The 21,776-nt window shown below is 43.6% G+C and overlaps 1 protein-coding gene across 5 annotated transcripts; it reads right to left on the bottom strand.

The window, feature by feature from the left end:
- Positions 1-6,095: 6,095 nt before the first annotated feature.
- Positions 6,096-21,398, bottom strand: LOC112238387 (ETS translocation variant 5). 5 transcript variants are annotated; one of them, XM_024406972.2, is made up of 13 exons: positions 21,245-21,398; positions 19,505-19,638; positions 19,030-19,123; positions 18,895-18,954; positions 18,081-18,131; positions 15,328-15,451; positions 14,886-15,197; positions 12,713-13,005; positions 9,471-9,533; positions 8,889-8,954; positions 8,403-8,572; positions 8,056-8,163; positions 6,096-7,844 (listed from the first exon to the last, which is right to left on the bottom strand). In XM_024406972.2, the coding sequence occupies exons 2-13, from the start codon at positions 19,550-19,552 to the stop codon at positions 7,608-7,610; spliced, it is 1,626 nt and encodes a 541-aa protein (XP_024262740.1). In that variant the 5' UTR covers positions 19,553-19,638; positions 21,245-21,398; the 3' UTR covers positions 6,096-7,607. The 5 variants fall into 5 exon arrangements, with proteins under 5 accessions (XP_024262740.1, XP_024262753.1, XP_024262758.1 ...); XM_024406985.2 differs by having other exon boundaries at positions 8,062-8,163; XM_024406990.2 differs by having other exon boundaries at positions 18,907-18,954.
- Between the last annotated feature and the right edge of the window lie 378 nt (positions 21,399-21,776).

Here is a 21,776-nt window from a genome sequence, read left to right as displayed (position 1 = left end):
CTAGGGCTCAGGTCCTCCGAGAGAGAGAAAGAGAGAAGGAGAGAATTAGAGAACGCACACTTAGATTCACACAGGACACCGAATAGGACAGGAGAAGTACTCCAGATATAACAAACTGACCCTAGCCCCCCGACACAATCTACTGCAGCATAAATACTGGAGCATAAATACTGGAGGCTGAGACAGGAGGGGTCAGGAGACACTGTGGCCCCATCCGAGGACACCCCCGGACAGGGCCAAACAGGAAGGATATAACCCCACCCACTTTGCCAAAGCACAGCCCCCACACCACTAGAGGGATATCTTCAACCACCAACTTACCATCCTGAGACAAGGCTGAGTATAGCCCACAAAGACCTCCGCCACGGCACAACCCAAGGTTGGGGGGTGCCAACCCAGACAGGATGACCACATCAGTGAATCAACGAACTCAGGTGACGCACCCCCTCCAGGGACGGCATGAGAGAGCCCCAGTAAGCCAGTGACTCAGCCCCTGTAATAGGGTTAGAGGCAGAGAATCCCAGTGGAAAGAGGGGAACCGGCCAGGCAGAGACAGCAAGGGCGGTTCGTTGCTCCAGAGCCTTTCCGTTCACCCTCCCACTCCTGGGCCAGACTACACTCAATCATATGACCCACTGAAGAGATGAGTCTTCAGTAGAGACTTAAAGGTTGAGACCGAGTTTGCGTCTCTGACATGGGTAGGCAGACCGTTCCATAAAAATGGAGCTCTATAGGAGAAAGCCCTGCCTCCAGCTGTTTGCTTAGAAATTCTAGGGACAATTAGGAGGCCTGCGTCTTGTGACCGTAGCGTACGTGTAGGTATGTACGGCAGGACCAAATCAGAGAGATAGGTAGGAGCAAGCCCATGTAATGCTTTGTAGGTTAGCAGTAAAACCTTGAAATCAGCCCTTGCTTTGACAGGAAGCCAGTGTAGAGAGGCTAGCACTGGAGTAATATGATCAATTTTTTTGGTTCTAGTCAGGATTCTAGCAGCCGTATTTAGCACTAACTGAAGTTTATTTAGTGCTTTATCCGGGTAGCCAAAAGTAGAGCATTGCAGTAGTCTAACCTAGAAGTGACAAAAGCATGGATTAATTTTTCTGCATCATTTTTGGACAGAAAGTTTCTGATTTTTGCAATGTTACGTAGATGGGAAAAAAAAGCTGTCCTTGAAATGGTCTTGATATGTTCTTCAAAAGAGAGATCAGTGTCCAGAGTAACGCCGAGGTCCTTCACAGTTTTATTTGAGACGACTGTACAACCATTAAGATTAATTGTCAGATTCAACAGAAGATCTCTTTGTTTCTTAGGACCTAGAACAAGCATCTCTGTTTTGTCCGATTTTAAAAGTAGAAAGTTTGCAGCCATCCACTTCCTTATGTCTGAAACACATTCTTCTAGCAAGGGCAATTTTGGGGCTTCACCATGTTTCATTGAAATGTACAGCTGTGTGTCATCCGCATAGCAGTGAAAGTTAACATTATGTTTTCGAATAACATCCCCAAGAGGTAAAATATATAGTGAAAACAATAGTGGTCCTAAAACGGAACCTTGAGGAACACCGAAATTTACAGTTGATTTGTCAGAGGACAAACCATTCACAGAGACAAACTGATATCTTTCCGACAGATAAGATCTAAACCAGGCCAGAATTTGTCCGTGTAGACCAATTTGGGTTTCCAATCTCTCCAAAAGAATGTGGTGATCGATGGTATCAAAAGCAGCACTAAGGTCTAGGAGCACGAGGACAGATGCAGAGCCTCGGTCCGATGCCATTAAAATGTCATTTACCACCTTCACAAGTGCCGTCTCAGTGCTATGATGGGGTCTAAAACCAGACTGAAGCATTTCGTATACATTGTTTGTCTTCAGGAAGGCAGTGAGTTGTTGCGCAACAGCCTTTTCTAAAATTTTTGAGAGGAATGGAAGATTCGATATAGGCCGATAGTTTTTTTATATTTTCTGGGTCAAGGTTTGGCTTCTTCAAGAGAGGCTTTATTACTGCCACTTTTAGTGAGTTTGGTACACATCCGGTGGATAGAGAGCCGTTTATTATGTTCAACATAGGAGGGCCAAGCACAGGAAGCAGCTCTTTCAGTAGTTTAGTTGGAATAGGGTCCAGTATGCAGCTTGAAGGTTTAGAGGCCATGATTATTTTCATCATTGTGTCAAGAGATATAGTACTAAAACACTTGAGCGTCTCTCTTGATCCTAGGTCCTGGCAAAGTTGTGCAGACTCAGGACAACTGAGCTTTGAAGGAATACGCAGATTTAAAGAGAGGTCCGTAATTTGCTTTCTAATAATCATAATCTTTTCCTCAAAGAAGTTCATGAATTTATCACTGCTAAAGTGAAAGCCATCCTCTCTTGGGGAAGGCTGCTTTTTAGTTAGCTTTGCGACAGTATCAAAAAGAAATTTCGGATTGTTCTTATTTTCCTCAATTAAGTTAGAAAAATAGGATGATCGAGCAGCAGTAAGGGCTCTTCGGTACTGCACAGTACTGTCTTTCCAAGCTAGTCGGAAGACTTCCAGTTTGGTGTGGCGCCATTTCCGTTCCAATTTTCTGGAAGCTTGCTTCAGAGCTCGGGTATTTTCTGTGTACCAGGGAGCTAGTTTCTTATGAGAAATGTTTTTAGTTTTTAGGTGTGCAACTGCATCTAGGGTATTGCGCAAGGTTAAATTGAGTTCCTCAGTTAGGTTGTTAACTGATTTTTGTCCTCTGGCATCCTTGGGTAGACAGAGGGAATCTGGAAGGACATCAAGGAATCTTTGTGTTGTCTGTGAATTTATAGCACGACTTTTGATGATCCTTGGTTGATCCAACTGTTCTCCCGATGTAGTTCACAAACAGAAAGTACTATAGTTTAGGACCATTTGGCAAATCTATACATTTTACATGAAAACAAAAAGGTTTTCTATCTTGTATTGTTTTACCTCACACTGGAGAATTGTTTTTGTGAAGGAATTACAAGCTACATGTGAATTAGTCTCTACGATATACATGAAGTAGGCCTGGTCTCCTTTTGCGAGTCCCTATAGTGGCTTAGAGATGTAGGCTAGTGTACCGGAATGTAGTGTATGTTATATAGATCGTCGGTTCTCTCCTTTAAAACTGTGAAAATGAATAATCGAAACTCAATGGCTTGATAACCTAACGTCTGTGCAGTGTCTATATTTTGAACTCACAGTCAGAAACATACAGTGGGGCGAGCACCTACAGTGTAGCAGAGTTGATTAAATAAACATCAGTTAATGGCTAAGTGATGCTCCATAGCATCAGGGCAGGCAGACTCCGTGCCATTTGGGATGCAGACACAATGGGCTCTTCAGCGAAACCCACTAGCTGCCTAGATGCAGTTGATCGAAGGGCCATGTGAGTCCCTCTGGGACCCCCAAAGGGCCTTTAACAGCAATGAGAAGCACTCTTCTCTCTTTTCTCTGCTCTTCCAATCGATGGGGAGAGAGAGAGCGAGATTGAGAGAGTGATGAGCCAGACAAGTAATGGAGGGCAAACCCCTCTCTGGCCCTGACACACTCTGAGCTTTTAAAGAGCCCTTGATTAACAAAGAATAAAGAGCTGGGCACAGTTTGTGCTTGGTTTCTGTCGAGAACATAGGATCTACGTTTCCCTGTTTTAGCTAGTATGAGTAAAATAACCACTATCTGTAAATTACTCCTCTGTCCTAAACAGGTTCCTGTAATTCTAGATTATGAATTATTTGTTGAGGTTTTGCACGACTGTCATGAAAGCATGAATCTTTAATTCATAGAAAAATTGAAATATTTATTAATACACAGGTTGCTTTTTTGTTGCATAATTTGTCAGGCTTACGCGTTTCCTGCGTCATGTTTCTTTGCGTACTTCCCTACGTAAAATGTACAAATATGACATGAATATACTAGTACTGTATTTAAAAATATGGTATTTTCAAGACTACTGTATTGTAAACCAACTTATGAAAATGTATAATCGCTGAAAAGCAGCTATTGTTTGTCATTGTACAGGCGCAGGATAAGGGAATGTCTTCCTACGCAGAGTTAAAACTAGCCTGCTTGAGGAAAAAATCTAATGACCACTTTCAACAATTCTTCTGACATGTCGTCATGCCAGCTTAAAAAAGGGCCAAACAAACTCACTGCCCTTATTCATTTGACTTATTTAACCAGTAACAATTGCCACTGCTTTCCACGGAGTCCTGGTTTATTCTTTCTTCAGTGTTGCTCAACCGGTAGCAATGGGAATCGAGGGTAATCTTTAACAAAGGAAATATCAAACAGAGAAAAGGCATGTGACTTGTCAGTAATTAGCAAAGCCGAGCACAATGACCTTCAGTGCAGATCAGCTGACTGTGGGTGGAATCCCAAATGGCCCCCTATTTCCTATATAGTGCACTACTTTTGACCAGGGTTCTGGAAAAAGCAGTGCACTATATAGGAAGTAGGGGGCCATTTGATATTCAGACTGTCAGGAAAAAGTAGTGCACTATATAGGAAGTAGGGGGCCATTTGGTATGCAGTCTGTAAGTGATGAGAGGGAACAGGCAGGGGCATCATGCACCCCAACAATCTGAGAGGGCACAAAGTATGCGGGGGGGTGACTACACCGCCTGTCCATTTAGAGCCATAATCATTATGCTTAATTCTATGTAATACATATTTGCTGCACATCTAAGCATCTCTTCAGTCTATCCTCCTGACTGGTGGTTCTTTTGAAGAAACAAAATATGCTTATCTGCTAAAATCTGGATAAAAGATTGAAAGGAAGGTGTCTTATTCAGTACATTGTTATTGCTTGATTTTCAAAGGTCTACCAACCTTGCCAGCAGGCATGGCAGCTAAGATAGTAAGACAAGCTAGTAAATCTAACTTGATAGCGTAAAAAAAATGTATTTACAGGACAAATCTGAGGGGCCACATGCCCCTGTCCCCCTATAGGCATGATGCCTCTGGTAACAGGAAAGGGAATGAGGACACAACAGACCAGACCACAGGAAGTGAAGCAGAAAGGACATTTTATTGTACCCAGTACAGATCATTATAAACTCAGTGTAAGGTACACATTGTGAAGAGGGAGAGAAGGTGAAGCCTATACAAGTGCAGACAACCCTTGGTCAGGGAAAAGACTAGGTAGATACACACATCTCATCTGAAATGACACCCTATTCACTACACTGAATGTCCAAAATGTTATGAATACCTCGTGACAGACTGACCAGGTGAAAGCTATGATTGCTTATTGAGATCACTTGTTAAATCCACTTCAAATCAGTGTAGATTTATTGTTAACCTTTTTAACTAAGCAAGTCAGTTAAGAGCAAATTCTTATTTTCAATGACAGCCTAGGAACAGTGTGTTAACTGCCTTGTTCAGGGGCAGAACGACAGGTTTTTACCTTGTCAGCTCGGGGATTCGATCTAGCAACCTTTCGGTTAAGTCCAACGCTCAAACCAATAGGCTACCTGCTGCCCCAGTAAAAAAAAAAAAAAATCCTTTAACCTTTTTAAACAATTGAGACATGGATTGTGTATGTGCCATTCAGTGGGTGAATGGGCAAGACAAAATATTGAAGTGCCTTCGAACTGGGTATAGTAGGTGCCAGGCGCACCGGTTTGTCAACTGCAGCGTTAGTTATTTTTCACAGTTTCCCATGTGTATCAAGAATGGTTCACCACCCAAAGGACATCCAGACAACTGTGGGAAGCTTTGGAGTCAACATGGGACAGCATCTCTGTGGAACACTTGACACCTTGTGGAGGGGGCCAAACTCAATAGGTGTTCTTAATGCTTTGTAAACTACTTTTGACCAGGGACAATAGGGCTCTGGTCAAAAAGTAGTTCACTGTATAGGTAGTAGGGTGTCATTTGGAATGCAGACACACTGTATGAACCCCAGCCATACTACCCTTTATAAATAAGACAATATGCTTGTTCTTCATCCTTTCATTCACCAAAAACGGCCTCTAAAGCAAACTGTCTGCAGTAATAGTCGAGTCACAGGGATCCTGATATTTTTTTAAGATGCATATGTTGTTATAGGCAGAACTATACAGTCTTATACAATAAAATCAAAACAGTTGCAGACTTAGCAAAAATATATATTTATATAAGTTTATTTTTCCCCATTTAAGAAACAAAACATGAACAAAATGCAGAGAAGTTTCACAATCTGCTTCTTTGTCCAGAGTAGAGTAAAGCGATATGTTAGTGGACAGTTTATTTGTTTGAATACACCGTCATGCAAAGAGAAGCAGAGGTCTCTTGTTGACAACCTGTGATTGGCAGAAAGGAGTCCAGGAAACGGTGTAGAATTTCACCCCTTCGCATGCAAAGTCCTGAACAATGCCATCCTAGTGCATCTGAGAAATATAGTACACTCAATGCTGAGGAAACGTCAAGCACCCAATAAAATAAAAATAAGATATCACCTTTAATAACTTTAGGCATGTATAAATTCAAAATCTCTAGGAAAAATTGACTGAGGTGTCCCTTTTGGAAAAGAAAAAGGATTCCTGCAGTGCCTAGTTTTTATTTAAGGGGTGGAGTGCTAATTAGTCAGTCAGTTACAACTGAGGCAATAGAAGGAGTGAGTTTATGAAAAGAAAAATGGTGTGGAGTGTCATTATAAAGGAGAATATCTGGTCGCCCCGAGTCCGCATCCAACATTCACCCCATTTCCTTTATACTGCAATTCTTTTGACCATAGACTGGTGGGCTTTGTAAAGTAGTGCTCTATATATATATATATATATATATATATGGAATAGTGTCGTTTCAGATGTAGCCACAGCTCAGAGCCTGGAGTTTTACGCTAGTAGGGCACTCACAGTTAACCCAGCAGAACAGAACAAACACTAAATAATTACTGGATAAAAATCAGGCCTCTGGTTGGAGGAATCCATCCATCTAATCTGAAACCATAGAATGTCCCAGTGGGTTAGAGCACTACTAGGTCTAGATCTTTAACCAACTGTAGAAAAGCCAGCATACGAAGACATTTCTACACTAACGTTTAAGCCTACAGAAACAAATATGTCTGTAGGTTGAGTTTTTTTGCAAATTAAAGTCCTTGCTTACACAGATCTTATTGTTCATATGTGGCAGAAAATATATAATTATGGGGGACGAAAAAGGCAACTATAGAATAGTGCTGCATTTATATATTTTGTCAGAATTAACTTATACTTATTATACTCTTTTAGAAAAAGCAGATTGTCAATCAGAATTGGTACAATTCTTGCAGTCTGCGCAGAGAGACCGATCAGACTGTCCTCCGGCATGTTGTCATCATAATGCAGCCCCTGGCCCGCCATCAAGTCCTCTTGGTCTCCATTGCAACAACACCACCTCGCCTTAAGTTGGCGGAACCACTGGAGTCCATTCCACACTTCCATGCCCCCCCCCCCGGTACAGTAGATGATGCCAGAGATGGTGGTTGGTGCAGGTTTCTCCACAGTCGTTTTCAGGGGGAGGGAGGGTTAAATTAATCTGTAAGATTGGAGGAGTAATTTAGCGGTAAGAGGAGAGGAAGGTTTCGGGTTTGATAGTTTCTTGCTCAGCCTCAGCCGTTTGATCTCTGGGTCGGGTTTAGTAGTAGGGGAAGTGCGTGTCAGTAGCCGTAGCCGTCAGGGAAGGGTAGGCCTCCTACACACTGCTCCCCAGAATCCCCCAGGTAAGGGGTGTTCTTGTCATAGTGGGTGAGAGGTAGGGTATCGTCGTCCACCTGACCGCAGGGCAGACTGTCTGGGTCGGCCTTCAGGTTGGGCCTTTGGTTGTCAGGGAAGGCCATGGAGAACAGGGCCTCAGGGTCACACACAAACTTGTACACGTACCTCTCACCAGCAACCTGCAATAGACCAATCAGAGGATAACAAGTTAGTTTGACCCACAGAATTAAATAAAACACAAAACATTATATGCAACTATGGTTAGACACTGCGGAACTGCAGCATCATCCCCCAAGGTTTATTCAAGTAAGCCAATAGCTAGCTTGCTCCGAAGGCAGCTTAATGCTGTTGCTAAGTAGAAATGGGGAAGGATAGAAAGGGTGAACCTGCCTTTACCTTCTGCATGATGCCCTTCTCGTAGTAGTATCGCAGAGAACGACTCAGCTTGTCATAGTTCATGGCTGGCCTGTTCTTCTGGATGCCCCAGCGGCGAGCCACCTGAAGAGACGAGACAGAAAATACTGAACATCTTAAAAAATATATATACATTTTATTTTTTTAAACGTTGAGTAGCTAGCTTTCAATAGTCTGAACTATTATTAGGACCAGGGCACAGACCTGACCTCTTAAGTCATTGTTGAAGATTAGCTCAAAAAAAAAATTCGCCAAATCGCCCATGTTTATCAATGTAACAGTACAATAAAACCCTGATTTAAACAAAACATCTCCCAACGGACCTCTTCAGGCTCTATGAGTTTGAACTCCATGCCCCGGCCTGTCCAGGCGATGAAGTGACCGTTGGCCGGGTCGTCCAATAGGGTGACCAGGAACTGCCAGAGCTGCAGAGAGCCGCGACGCTGATATGGAGGGCAGTCACGGTACACAGAGGGCTCCTGCTTGACCTTCCCTGTGAAGAGGGGGAAGAGAGCGAGAAACAGAAAGAGCTGTATCTGTGAGAACTGTACTCCACCACAGTCAGCTACAGGGTGGTGAGACAGTGAAGTGGAGCAGGCTGCTCATTTTACATCTGCCTGCCATCTCAGCTGCTCAAAGGAGACTTTCTACAGTTCTTCTCCTTCTTTAGTCAGTGATGCAACGGACATCCTAATAATCCTGTCCTTTGTTCCACTGCTGGTAGCATTTGAGGGAGTCCTCCCTGTGCTGCGTGTAAAGCCCCCCCCCAGGGGACATGATCCAAGGGTATGAAAGTATATATGTTTTACCTTCAAGTCTGTCAGGAACCACACAGGTATCGTCATAGTACAGGTGAAGCTCTCTGAAGGAGAAACCTGTAATATGAGAAAGAGAGACATTAGCTAGGGCGTGGGAATGCGGCCTCCATTTTGCTGTGGAGGCCAGCTACTAATGTTCTAGGGGGACTAAACTGCTCACAAAGCAATATAGCCGGGCAGCCTCCCAAAAGTGGACAATTCTGTTGAGCTAATATCATGCAGTGCTGCGGAGCTGTGTTGAAATGCTCACATAGTGAAAACCTAAACAGGACTCGTTGATAGATGCAATATCCCGAGAGACGTCATTCTAATGTTGAGCTCTACCATCCGGCCTGCCCTATTCCCCAACCATGTAGCACTTTAACAGGGAAATATGTCCCAACAGGGTCAACAGCTACCATGGCTTTGAGAGTTTCCCTTGTTTTATTAGCTGCTATTCACACACACACACCTTCCTAGTAATGTTTTTATTGCAAGAGCTCAAATAAATACGATTTACAATGCTTCTTTCACATGTCAAATAAAGTTGAAACCCTCCTCTGCTAAGACGGGAAAACGGTTACAATAACTTACTTTCATGGTTATTTTGGTAGAAGGTCCCTGCTCTTCCAAATGTAGACTGACAGATAGGCACTTCTGTAACAGAGGGAGGGGAGAACAGGTTACACTGACTGCCTCTTTCCATTCTCACTCTAAACACAAAAACCTCTGCCATGAGTATATTTGGCCGCTGCTAGTAAAGAGAGATTGTACATATTTACTAGTAAAGGGAGCTCATACATACAAGCAGTATCCATTTACTGTATGTGTGTCACTGGGATATGTTCGGTTTCTGTTCGAATTGTGGCACAAACTATTCAAGTTGCATTTGTGGTCCCACCCATTCACATGGTTGGTGACATGAGGATGAACAGTGTGGAACAAAAAGATTTCCTACTGTTTTCTACCTGCTGCTGCAGCACTTCCTCCTCTTACACAACTGGCTTTGACCTAGCAGCAAAACAGCTGGGCTGGAAATGTCCACTAGCTATCCCACCACATCTGTTGGAGCGGGCTAAGCCCCGATCAGAGCACACTATGCAGCGCGCAACAGGCCTCGCATGTCCACTGAGCCCCCAAATAGGATTACCCATCGGTATTAGAACGGGTTGGGCTTTCAGATATTAAATCACAACAATCAAGTTACGCCTCTGTCGCCCATGGGATCAAGCCCCGCCCCCTTTAACTTCTGTGTCACTGTGGCAGAAGTGAAGTGTCCCCACCCACCCTACATTTACTGTCCTCTGCTGAGGAGCAGATCTTTTACACTTCAGTGTCCATTTCTACAAAACGTTTAATCTAGTACTGTCAACGCAAGTTGAGCCTGTTACAGCATAATATGCTCTATCCAATTGCAACACATTGGTTGTCTTAGATGGCACCGATTCTCATATATATATATATATATATAGCACAAATGTTGACCATAACACAGAAGTAATGCACTAGATTGGGAATACGGTGCAATTTCAGACATCCATTACCTGGTGAGTTGTCCCAACCAGGAGAGCCCTATGATGGTGGCTATGCCCATATATTGAGATCAATGAGATGGGGACATGTAGGTCCAGAAAAATAAATATATCATTTACAAAATGCCCAAGTAGGTGACTTGGAAGGCAACACAAATCAAATGATATTCATGTAAGAAATAGTCTGATAGCTAACTCTTGGTTCAGACCTCTAGGAGACATGGTACACAGTGAATGCAATAAAATTCTCTTCTCAATGATTGGTTATCAGTATTCCCCCTAGGAGTCTTAACATGTTCGATACCAATGTGTCTCAGAGAGCTAATGTGACAAGCCTCCATGATATACGCAGCCACAGGGTTCCTCAAGGTCATGACTCCCGATATTACTCCTGTGTTCTGCTATTCTAGTTTTCCTACATAGCATAGACCATAGATATATCTGATCAGGTATATTTGTAGAACACGTAATGATGCCCTTAATCTTAATAGCCTTGCCCGTAATAGGGCGATTGTGCATTTGTTGGTAAAGTTACACTGGGTACATCCGCCACCTCTATAGTTACTGTCTGGCACATGGTCTAGAAAAGGTACTACTTAGCGCTGGTGGAAGACCTCGCGCCCTCAACATCAGTCAAATGGGGGTGTCTGAAGACGACCCGCAGGGGCTCTTTAAACATCTTTTCCAGTTGTGGATCAGTGCTCGATGTGCCAGTGTATTTTAATGATGTGGTCAAACTGTTTACCAAGTGGGGAGTACTGAAGGGCGGAGAGGTTTGGGTGTGAGGCTGTCATCCTGGATCATATTTTCATAATGTTCCCTTGCGTCGTGCAGCCATTCCTCTGGGTAACCCCGCTGTCTGAAACGCTCATCCAGATGGTCGGCTTGTTTGTCATGGTCACTGTACTACAAATCCTGCGTATGCGACTATTGGCTGATGGGGAGGCTCTTTTTTAGGGGTATTGGGGGAGAAGCTGTCTCCACATAACTGGGAATTCCTGTATAGGTCCATGCTAGACACACCCCTCCCTCAATCAAAATTTAAAAATAACTAATTTTAAAAATAAAAAAAATTAAATTAAAAACTCTACAAAAGCAGGAATATTTTCAGGCAATGGAGGTCACAATAGGTCTCCCTGGTGGCTTATCCATTTGTTTTTTCACCCACCATGTGTCATGTCCCTAATGGTTACGTCAGGTGAAATGTGTATATTTTGGGATGTAGACTCGGTTTTGACCTGAAGAGCCGTTTTGGATCATTGTCAAAAGCAGTGAATTGGGAGCTTTAACAGTGTACGGGCCTTCTTGTTTTTTACTAGTATTCTTTATTAGCTCAGCACCTGTTTAAGTATGTGCTATGCCCATATACACAAATCCATCCAGAGGGAGAGGGAGACAGAGGCTGGGCCAGTGAGCCTTTATGTTGATGTACGTATTTATAGGCTGTAAGAAGCTTAGCATTACGTCACTGGCCTCTCAATCAAAGCTGAAAGGGAGAATGAGGGGGGCAGTGCAAAGCTGGCCTGGGGAGAGGGACAGAGGGAAGGAAGGAGAGGTGGGCACTGGTGGCAGAAGAGGGACAACAGCCGGGGTGCTTTGGTGGTGGGGGGGGTACACAACTGTTCTTATATTGCCACCTTACCTATAGGTAACTTGTGTTGGATTGTGTAGCTAAGACTTTTGGGATGGGAGACAACTGCATCTGGCAAGTCAGTCTGCATATTGAATTAATTTCAATGTAATGGTAGTAAAGTTCATACTTGCATACTAGCTCCCTCTGTAAACACAGCGTAGTGGCCCAAATCTATCCTAGGTAGCCCTATACTAGTGAAGTAGGTTTCCTTGAACCTGGCCGGGATGACGGACCTATTTACCTGTTGGCAGAGCCTTAAGCCGGGCTCAGAGATTCATGTTTACTGGCCTGAGGGTCAGAGAGCAGTGTGAGTTAAGAGCCACGCGGTCATGTGTGTTATGAGTGTTGATACAGCGCTGTGCAAGGCAAGAGGGGTTTTAACTAACTCTCCCAGGACAGCAACCATAATCAGAGAGCCCCAAGGTTGTGTCCGGCTTACCCATCCTCCTTTCCTAAATACGCACGTCCTTTTATGGAAGGAAAGGACTGGTGGAAGCTTGTGCTTGCACCAACCTAATACATTGAGTGCACACTTGAGAAGGGTAGATAATTTGAAGTCAAGACTCACACCCTCAACCCGACGAGAACCCTGTGGGTCAGCTACAACTTATGACCCAAGCCACCTTGGGTCAGACCGATCCAGAGCAGCCTGGAGGTAGCCAGCCACTCACCAGAGTCAAAGCAGAAGTCCCGGGGCTCCTGCTTGATGGCCATGGGGTGGAAGGCACCCTGAGAGCCCATGGAGGGGACACCCTCCTCGGTGTAGCGGGGGTCCAGCAGCTCTTGCTTGAAGCCATGTAGACCAGGGACCAGGGGCTCAGACATCTGGCGGTGGTAGGGGGGCCTCCCATCCCTGGGCAGGGTGCTGTGGCTGGGGGCCTGCTGCTGGGCCAGGAACTGGGGGTGAGCCTGGCTCTCAGAGGGAGGGAAGGGGAGACACGGCTCCGACATCTGCCTCTGGAACCTGGGGTGGAGGAAGACATGGGAGGGTGGTTGGATGGTGGTTATTAATGAAAGCTGTTGATATAGAAAAAAAACTGAACAGAGATTGAATGAAAGTTTAAAATATTCCAATTAACTACTTATGGTTATTGATAAACTGTTGCTTAAAAACAGATTTAGAGTGAATGAAAACTGTTGGTGATAAACTTAAGTGTAAGAGAGTGAGTCTTTTGAACTGTTGATGAACTTGAGAATCCAGCTTTAGACCAAGACACACAAGCCACTCAGGAGCCAAATTGGCTCACTTATTGCAATCAAGCCAGTGAATACACGCTGTAAATGAGATGTTGGGGGCCGGTGTCACTAGCGAGCAGATATAAAAAGATTCTCCAGTGACAGTAAGACTCCCTTTTCTAGACTGAGCTCATTGGCCTGGACACAAGAGACAAGGCCAATGGCTTCTGGCTGCACATTGGTTCCACATTACTGGCTGGTGATGACATGCCCTGCGTTCCAACACATCCGACCAGGAGTCCTGTCACAGGTGGTGTGTAAGGGGACGTGGGTCATTCTCACGGGGGTCTGGTTTAGACAATCTCCAAAGGAGGAGCCTGTCACGCTACCAGTGACCTGCCACCCGTGGCCCTTCCTCAACATCATAAGTGCACTTCCCCAACCCTAAAGGCAGCATTAGTGAAAGGTCACAAGGCCTGACACTCTCCACTGAGCTTGGTGTTTACAAGGCACGTTGGATCTCACAGGGCAATGGAAACATGTGAGCTCATGTCTCCTTGAGATAAAGATGGTGTGTACATTTAGAGCAGTCAGAGTAGAGATATACACACACACGCTCATTAGTTTACATGTTAGTAAACACATGGAAGGAGTCCTTCACCGTTTGGTCAATGTTGGATGTTTAATCTCCATATTCAGAATATTTACCAGGGGCAATATATCACTTTTCTCCAGGGTAACCTGGTATTTCCCAACAAAACCAGAAGTGTCATTCAAAAGCATATCAAATCAAATTTTGTATCACATGCGCCACATACAACAGGTGTAGATCTTACTGTGAAATGCTTACTTACAAGCCCTTAACCAAGAAATAGAGTTACGAATATTTGCTAAATAAACAGTAACAATAAGATTACATAACAGCGCGGCTATATACAGGTCCGGTTTGGGATGAGTTGGACCGCACAGTGCAGGAAAAGTAGCCAACAAGTGCTCAGCATATGTGGGAACTCCAAGGCTGTTGGAAAAGTATTCCAGGTGAAGCTGGGTGGCTACTTTGAAGAATCTAAAATAGTTACACTTCTTTAACACTTTTGGTTACCACATGATTCCATGTGTGTTATTTCATAGTTTAAATGTCTTCACTATTATTCTACAACATAGAAAATAGTAAAAATAAAGAAAAACCATTGAATGATGTGTCCAAACTTATGACTGGTACAGTATATCTTTACAATTACAAAATGTGACCCAAAAGCCAGATGGAGATGGGTAAATTAGACAGTCTTTATATTAGTGTAGCATAGACTATGCTGCAGCAAATGTAGGCCTACCTGTCACAAGAAAAACATTTACCATGAGTTGATAAGTCTACATGCATCGAACTGCGCTCCATAATGAGATGGGCTGTCTTTCCCCACCCTGACCGTTGATTCATTATGCAGAGGCAGTAGGGAAGCCAGATTTACACATAGCATATAATTTAACAGTTCCATTTCACACCATGATGTTCATATAAATCATTTATTATAATTGACTGGTTTCAGTTATTTATCCTGGGAAAAGGGGAGTGGTTTTGGGCGGTGAAGCGCAGTAAATCTCAGTAACCGGGTTCCTGCCACTCAACCCTAGTGAGTTGTTGCAGCACAGCATGACAGGACCACTCACCTGTGCTCAGGGCTGTAGGTGCCATCCTGACTGAGGTGTGAGGGTGGGCAGGGCACTGCGAAGGGCGGGCTCTGGCTGTGGAGGGAGAGCGGACTCTGCTGGCTGTGGGCGGAGCCGACTGCTTGGTTGCCAGACCGCGCGTGCTGCAGTGGATGTGGCCCAAGCACCTGGTTCTGATTGGGTATTTGAGGGGGAGGAGTCTGCTCACTGAGTGGGTGTGTCCCTGGGGTGTTGGTAGAGCTGCACAGTGACACAGGTGTAGAGGGAGGGGTCAATGGCTTGTAGCCCAAACTGGGTTTCCTCTCATAGGCACTGTGGAGGGAAGGAGATACAGACAAAGAGAGGGCTTGGGTCAGCATGGTGATAATACTGGCCACTTGTCTTGTTGGTGTGGTGAAAGGATATAGATATATATATATATATATATATAAACGGTCCACACCTGTAGCTGTAAAGGCACTTCTCTCCGTACGGCATGAGATTCCTGTCCTGGCTACAAGGAGAAAGCTCTTTGGAAGGACTCAGTTCCCGTTTAATCTTGGTTTGTGGGGGGCCATGAAACATCACTGAGGAGAGAAGGAGGACGAGGGGCAACACATCAAACACTGCTATAGCTAATTCAACCCATAAACAGTGAAGATAATCGGTGCTTATTCAATATCCTCGTTGATCATTTTCAATGGTATGGACATTGGACAGTGTCTTGTCTCCTCCCCTCAACCATTTGTCACATGTTAACGACAGCTGACGCCACATAAAAAAGTACTATGGTACAAAAATTAGATTCACTGTAGTGTTTTTGCAGATTAAGTGAACTGTAGTATTTACAGTTCACTATAGTAAGGAATGTAGTGTTTTTGTTTTATTATCTTTGACATAAAGTGGAGAATTTTTCCTTCAGAAAACCTACTGAGCACATTTCCATAACCTGTAAGTAGGTAGGACTGGGGTCTGAATGGATAGTACAGCTCTTCTGCTCTTTCTATAACCTGTAAGTATGTAGGACTGGGGTCTGAATGGATAGTACAGCTCTTCTGCTCTTTCTATAACCTGTAAGTAGGTAGGACTGGGGTCTGAATGGATAGTACAGCTCTTCTGCTCTTTCTATAACCTGTAAGTAGGTAGGACTGGGGTCTGAATGGATAGTACAGCTCTTCTGCTCTTTCTATAACCTGTAAGTATGTAGGACTGGGGTCTGAATGGATAGTACAGCTCTTCTGCTCTTTCTATAACCTGTAGGGAACACACTATTTGGTTTATACTAGGCATGTAGGTTTCTCACTTATGGGTGGCACAAACTGCAATATGAAGGAGGGGAATGGGTGGGGTATATGCAAATTATATACTGTAACATTCTATAGTAAGGACTAAAAATGATCAAGGGACACATGTGTTGTATAGTATTCTACAGTTTACTATATAATATTCTAGTAAGAACTGTAGTATTCAAAAGTAAACTATTTTTTTCATGTGGGTCAGCCAAATAAAACCTCCATCAGTATCATACTATCACCACGGTCTGCACGTGACATCTAAAATCTCCCCTTTGATTTCCATTAAGGACCCAGACTTTGTCTCAAATGGCACCCTATTCAGTGCACTACTTTTGATCCAGGGCCCATAGAGCCATTTGGGATGCAGTCCCAGTCAATACCCATGAATCAGTGTGGCCGTAACTCAATGATTTTCCTCCCCTCACTGTAACCATTAGCCCACTAGATCTCCAGTCTCACATCGGCTCCCGTTTCCGGCGCCACATAATGGGGTAGTGAAACTGGATACCCGGGCGAGAGGAGTGTCAGGAGCTGGATGCCTCACCCTAAACCTGGGTCTGATGGACCAGGGACAGAAGCGAGGGAAACAATAGGCACATGAGCCCAACTCCCTGTATATGCATGCTATAGAAGCACAGAGCAGGGCAACATGCAGTAATGCTTCAGGAGAGAAAGACTGTATAATGGATAGAAAATGGGAGATTAGGGCACTTCCCCCCCCCCACTTCTAGACAGGGGTCGAGATGATGGGAGGGCAAGGCTCAGTACAGTACAATGCAGGAGGAATGTGTGTGCGCAGCGCATTGGCTGCCATGTGACGGCCGGATGATTGCAGGCACGGCAGGGGCCACATGGAGCTGGTGAATAGAGGGCCTGTGAGAGTCTGGCCCCCTGCCTGGCTAAAGGGGTTGCTGCCAATCACATACGCACGCACACACATTATCCTGCACACTTACAAACGCACAGCTATGTCAAGAACTATACTGCAGAAACCACAGTGAACAAACTGGCGTTCTACAGTCTCCTACACACACCCTAGCATGGGCCTCACTATCTAAACACACGTGATGTGACGGCATCAACCTCAATAATATGGTGCAACATCTCAGCTTAGCGGTCAATACATTAGAACATGCTAGGCTACCATGTAGATCAGGATCCATACACTAACAAAGACTGAGCAACCACGTCCCGTCTCTGCTGCCACAGACAAAAACAAACTGTAACATACACTCCATTGGACATAACTCAAATATTTCCCTTGGCTGCCATATAAAGGCTCTGTACACTGCAGACAAATGGGGGAAAGTGGAGCTGTACAGAAACTCTAGGAGAGGTGGGAGAAAGACTGGACAGTCTTTTGGATAGAGGTGGGTAGACCCATTCCAGAAGCTGAGTGTGAGTGTATGAAAGTGTGAAATCAGATGAGCTTGGCTCATGTGATGCCCCATGCCAATCACCTGATAACACCCCCAAAAATGGGGGGGTCTATTCCCAGAGGAAAGGTGGTTGAGGGAAAGAATGAAGTCAGGACCTGGCAGAATGAAAGCAAGAAAGAAAAGCCAAGCAATATCTTATCTGGGGTTGTTATCTTAAAGATGAACCCAGTCAATGTAGCAGAGTAAAGACTTCAAGAGCAAACTGAGTAAAACTTTGAGGGCAAATGGCTCGTTCAGTGAAGCAGTTTAATCCTGCAGGCCTAGGTTGTCAAGCACAGCAACCAAGATCAGATCTAGCTACATTGTGTGCTTGGGGGCACTTGACACGGTCTCTGACGTCTGCAGAATACTCAAACGTTTGACAAAGTTGGCTGGGATTCAAAACAGCACGGATACCTAGATCCAGAAGACACAGGGCTCTGGCTGGATCCCACCGGTCCCACATACCAGCCCGGTAGAAATAATACATCTCAGGTACTCACAGCTATCAGACTGGAAATCTGGGACAAACTGTTCGTCATCAGGTACCTGGGCTGTGGAGGGAGAGAGAGGAGAGTTAAACAAGTGGATACTAACTGGGCCCCTGCCCGGTGAACAACATTAGAACTGTCAATCTCATCTTAGGGTCTTGATTCAAAAAGAGCCAAAGGTATTTTGTTCAACCCACCGCGGGGGGGCTAAGTTGGCCGTTACTTGGGCACTTTAAACAGGGACTATAGTTGTCACAATCTCAAAACAATGGACTAGTCCCTAATGAATTCACCTTTGTATTACTGGTGTTGTAGCCCAAAGAGGGAAACTGTCTAATAAGAAATTGAATAACAACAATTAAAAGGTGCGTTTAAAGAATTGTTATAAGTCTAGAACAATTTTTACTTTATCCTAGTCAGCAAAGTTGCTCATTCATGGGACTTTGCTCTAATTGAGGGCACAGAAAGAAAACCGTAATATTTAAAGTGACCAGCTTTGGTTAATCGGTAATCTGCCCAATTGCTCGATGCATCTTAACCATCTGTTGGAAACAATTGGTCAAATGTCTTGGGTGGTTTAATTATCTCACACTTAGCCTTATTTTCTAAATAGTAGCCTTATTATTCTGCATGCACAGAAGGCAGCTACTTCAAGGGGAATTGTACTGCTTGGCCAAAGCCGTCAGATATGGACAGTTTTTAATTAACATAACCAATGTCTACCAGAGGGCAAGTGATGTTAGGTGATGCTGAGAGCAACAGAATACATCAAAATAAATTCAGCAGAAAAGGGAAGCATTCGGTATCAACTCTGTGGTATACGTACAAGATAACTCACCTTCTGCAATCCAAATCTCCTGTAACTGGCTGAGGTCTTGGAACAGGTCTGAAACAGAGGTTAAATAAAAAATGATGATATGCTATGACAAGGTCACAAAGGGGAATTAAGTTGTCCAATTACCTTCCGTGTCCTGGGCGAGTTCTGTGTCTACAAACTTCCTTTTCCTGTTGTCGATGACTGTTCTGCTGTATGGTTCCTCCACATGAGATTTCTGCTGCAATGATGAAAACACAACCAACATGTTAGTGCTGTCTGTGTCACTCAGAGCCATTTATGTATGTAAATGGCTCTGGTGTGACTCATGATTGAGACTGAACGCCACGTCCCATCCAATCCACTTCTAGCTGGAAAGTTGACAAGCCTAAATCTATGGCTCTCTTCCAATATCCACATTAGAATACCATTTATAATACATGGCCAATACATTCTGCATTCCAAGTAGTATGGATGTGTAGATATTGAATTGGAGCGTATGATGATGTCCATGCTTAGGATTGATAAAGAGAACCATAGAAATAGAATAAGTAGAACCAGCATCACCATTCACCGTTCTAGTAATTCTATGAAGAATACCAGACATGAGGAGCATTCTTACATTGGGTGGGACCATAAATGGGACTTGCTGGTCGTAGAATCGGTCCATGTTATCTGGGTCTCCAAAGGTTCCCAGAAAAAGGTATTCGCTTTAAAGCGATAGCGTGAGGGTCACTTTATGTACTAGCTGTTCAACTGTGGACAAGACATAGAAACATGGTTAGATCAAAACTCTTGAGTACTCTGGGAGTCACCTAGTTTATCCTTCACTCATATTGACAGACCTGAAAGCAAGCTGAAACCTTGCTACCGAGCTATAATCAGCACCTATACAATAATCTCCACCCCTCGTGCTTTTAAGTGAACATGCTGGTTAAGAGCATGCACAATGTAAATACACTCTGTAGTTGTGTGACTTATGTAACTCTTACATAAGGCAAAGCCAACCATCTGTGCAGGCGATTAGGAGACTGCAATAATAATCAGCTAAGACTGAGCTGGGAAAACTTAAGGATGGGTCTTAGTCCTGTACCTATTTCAGGATACTGCACTGGGTGACCATGCGTTGTATGAAGCACAGATGAGTGTCACTGTACAGTGTTTAACCCCAAAACAACTTGAGACAGTTAAGAACAGTATAAGACATAAAAACAGTCTATAAATAAAGTCCAATGGAAACGGCTCTTTACTATGCCACCATTCTGGGGCAAAATACTTGTAGTAGATACTGCCCTTTAAATATAAAAATGTAGCACAGCTGTCGTGTCCCCTGGGCATTGCAAAGCACGTTACAGTGAAAAATATATAAAGTCCAGGAATAGAAAACAGTAACATTAGCCTGCCTACATGTCCTTCCATTCCACACGGATACTTCTCGCGCTCTAAACCTCCTCAAGAGTGATAGGAGTCAGTCACTAGACTTTAACCCCCGTTTATTCTGACGAATAAAGGCATAGCTGGCCAATCATTAAAGACACATATAGTAGCAACCCATTGAAAAGATGCATTTACTAATGCATACAATGTGCCAGTCCAATAGTGTACACAATGAGGCACATATTGACAAGCTGTGAAAACAGTAGCATTAGGTAATGGCCCATATCTATTCCAAAATACGTGATCACAATTTAGAATAATAGCCTAATAAAACTACAATTTAAATGGAATTCACGCCTTCGATCATACAACCTCTGCCAAAACTCGGTAGTGGGACATTGTCGGCAATCAAGATAAGCAAGACAAATCACTTGATAATTATACTATAAAGCTAGAAAAACTAGAATGACATCAAAACGCTTTTGATTTCAAATAGTTACTGAAAAAACATCCTACTAAAAAATCAATTTTATAAAAGCAAATTGCAGCTAATAGGAGATGAATAACATCCTACCAAACACCGCTAGTACCCCCTCTTCACCGAACCCTTGTTTTTGTCAATGAAGTGAAACTCGATCCGTATGGAACAGAGAAAAAACCTGACCTCTCCATTCATAAAATCACAAACAGCCGATCGACCTCGGAGATTAGAAAACTAAAATATGCAGACTCAGATAAAAGGTACACGCAAATACACAGCACAATTTATAAACAGGAATATAGTGCATGGCACAACTTAATACAAAGCGAAAGAAAATGGTTGCTAAAGTAAACGCTTTCTTGGAGAAGATGGCGATCCGTTTTAGCCCATGGCAGAGATATACATTTGCTGTTGCATGCACTCGTAAACTTATGGACATAATAGATCGCTACAGAGGCCTATCCAGGCAAATTGAAAATAGAAAGCATTAATATATTACTCAACCTGTGCGTGTTTCAATTCCGTTACAGTATGGAAAGAAAGCAATAAAAAAAAAATCCACAAAAGACACTAACGTCGTCTGTCTCCGTTTAGTGATCAATTTATGCGGTCCGTCCGACTCCCAAAACTTGACTGAGCCTATAGTTAATGTTCGGTTAGTTTTCCCTGGGGCTCGAGTAGGCTATACAGAGAGGCACACGCGTATTGGCTCATTGGCATTGTCCTTCAAGCAAGTAACCAATGGGTATCTTAAACTCATTAATTATACATGAAGTGCTCAAGGACCAATCGTAGCGCAGGTCCGTCCTATATTTGTGAATGGCTGGGTTTCATTCATTGTTTTTCAGTTAAAACCGCTGAGGGATAGCTAAATAATAAAAAATATATAAAATGTTTTGGTCACATACACATATTTAGCAGATGTTATTGCGGGTGTAGTGAAATGCTTGTGTTCCTAGCTCCAACAGTGCAGTAGTATCTAACAGTGCAGTAGTATCTAAAAATGATTCACAACAATACACACATCTGAAAGTAA

The sequence above is a fragment of the Oncorhynchus tshawytscha genome, linkage group LG03, assembly GCF_018296145.1.
Source record: "Oncorhynchus tshawytscha isolate Ot180627B linkage group LG03, Otsh_v2.0, whole genome shotgun sequence".
Classification (NCBI taxonomy): Eukaryota; Metazoa; Chordata; class Actinopteri; order Salmoniformes; family Salmonidae; genus Oncorhynchus; species Oncorhynchus tshawytscha.
The sequence above is the reverse complement of the archived record's forward strand: the minus strand, read 5'-3'. Positions and strand labels throughout refer to the sequence as shown.

Excerpts from the sequence above, each read along its gene's own strand:
- LOC112238387 (XM_024406972.2), bottom strand. The coding sequence starts at position 19,552 with ATGGACCGATTCTACGACCAGCAAGTCCCATTTATGGTCCCACCCAAT. Across the intron at positions 18,955-19,029 it reads ACTCGCCCAGGACACGGAAG|ACCTGTTCCAAGACCTCAGC; the intron begins GTAATTGGACAA and ends CCTCTGTTTCAG. Across the intron at positions 9,534-12,712 it reads GGACTTCTGCTTTGACTCTG|AAGTGCCTATCTGTCAGTCT; the intron begins GTGAGTGGCTGG and ends CCTCTGTTACAG.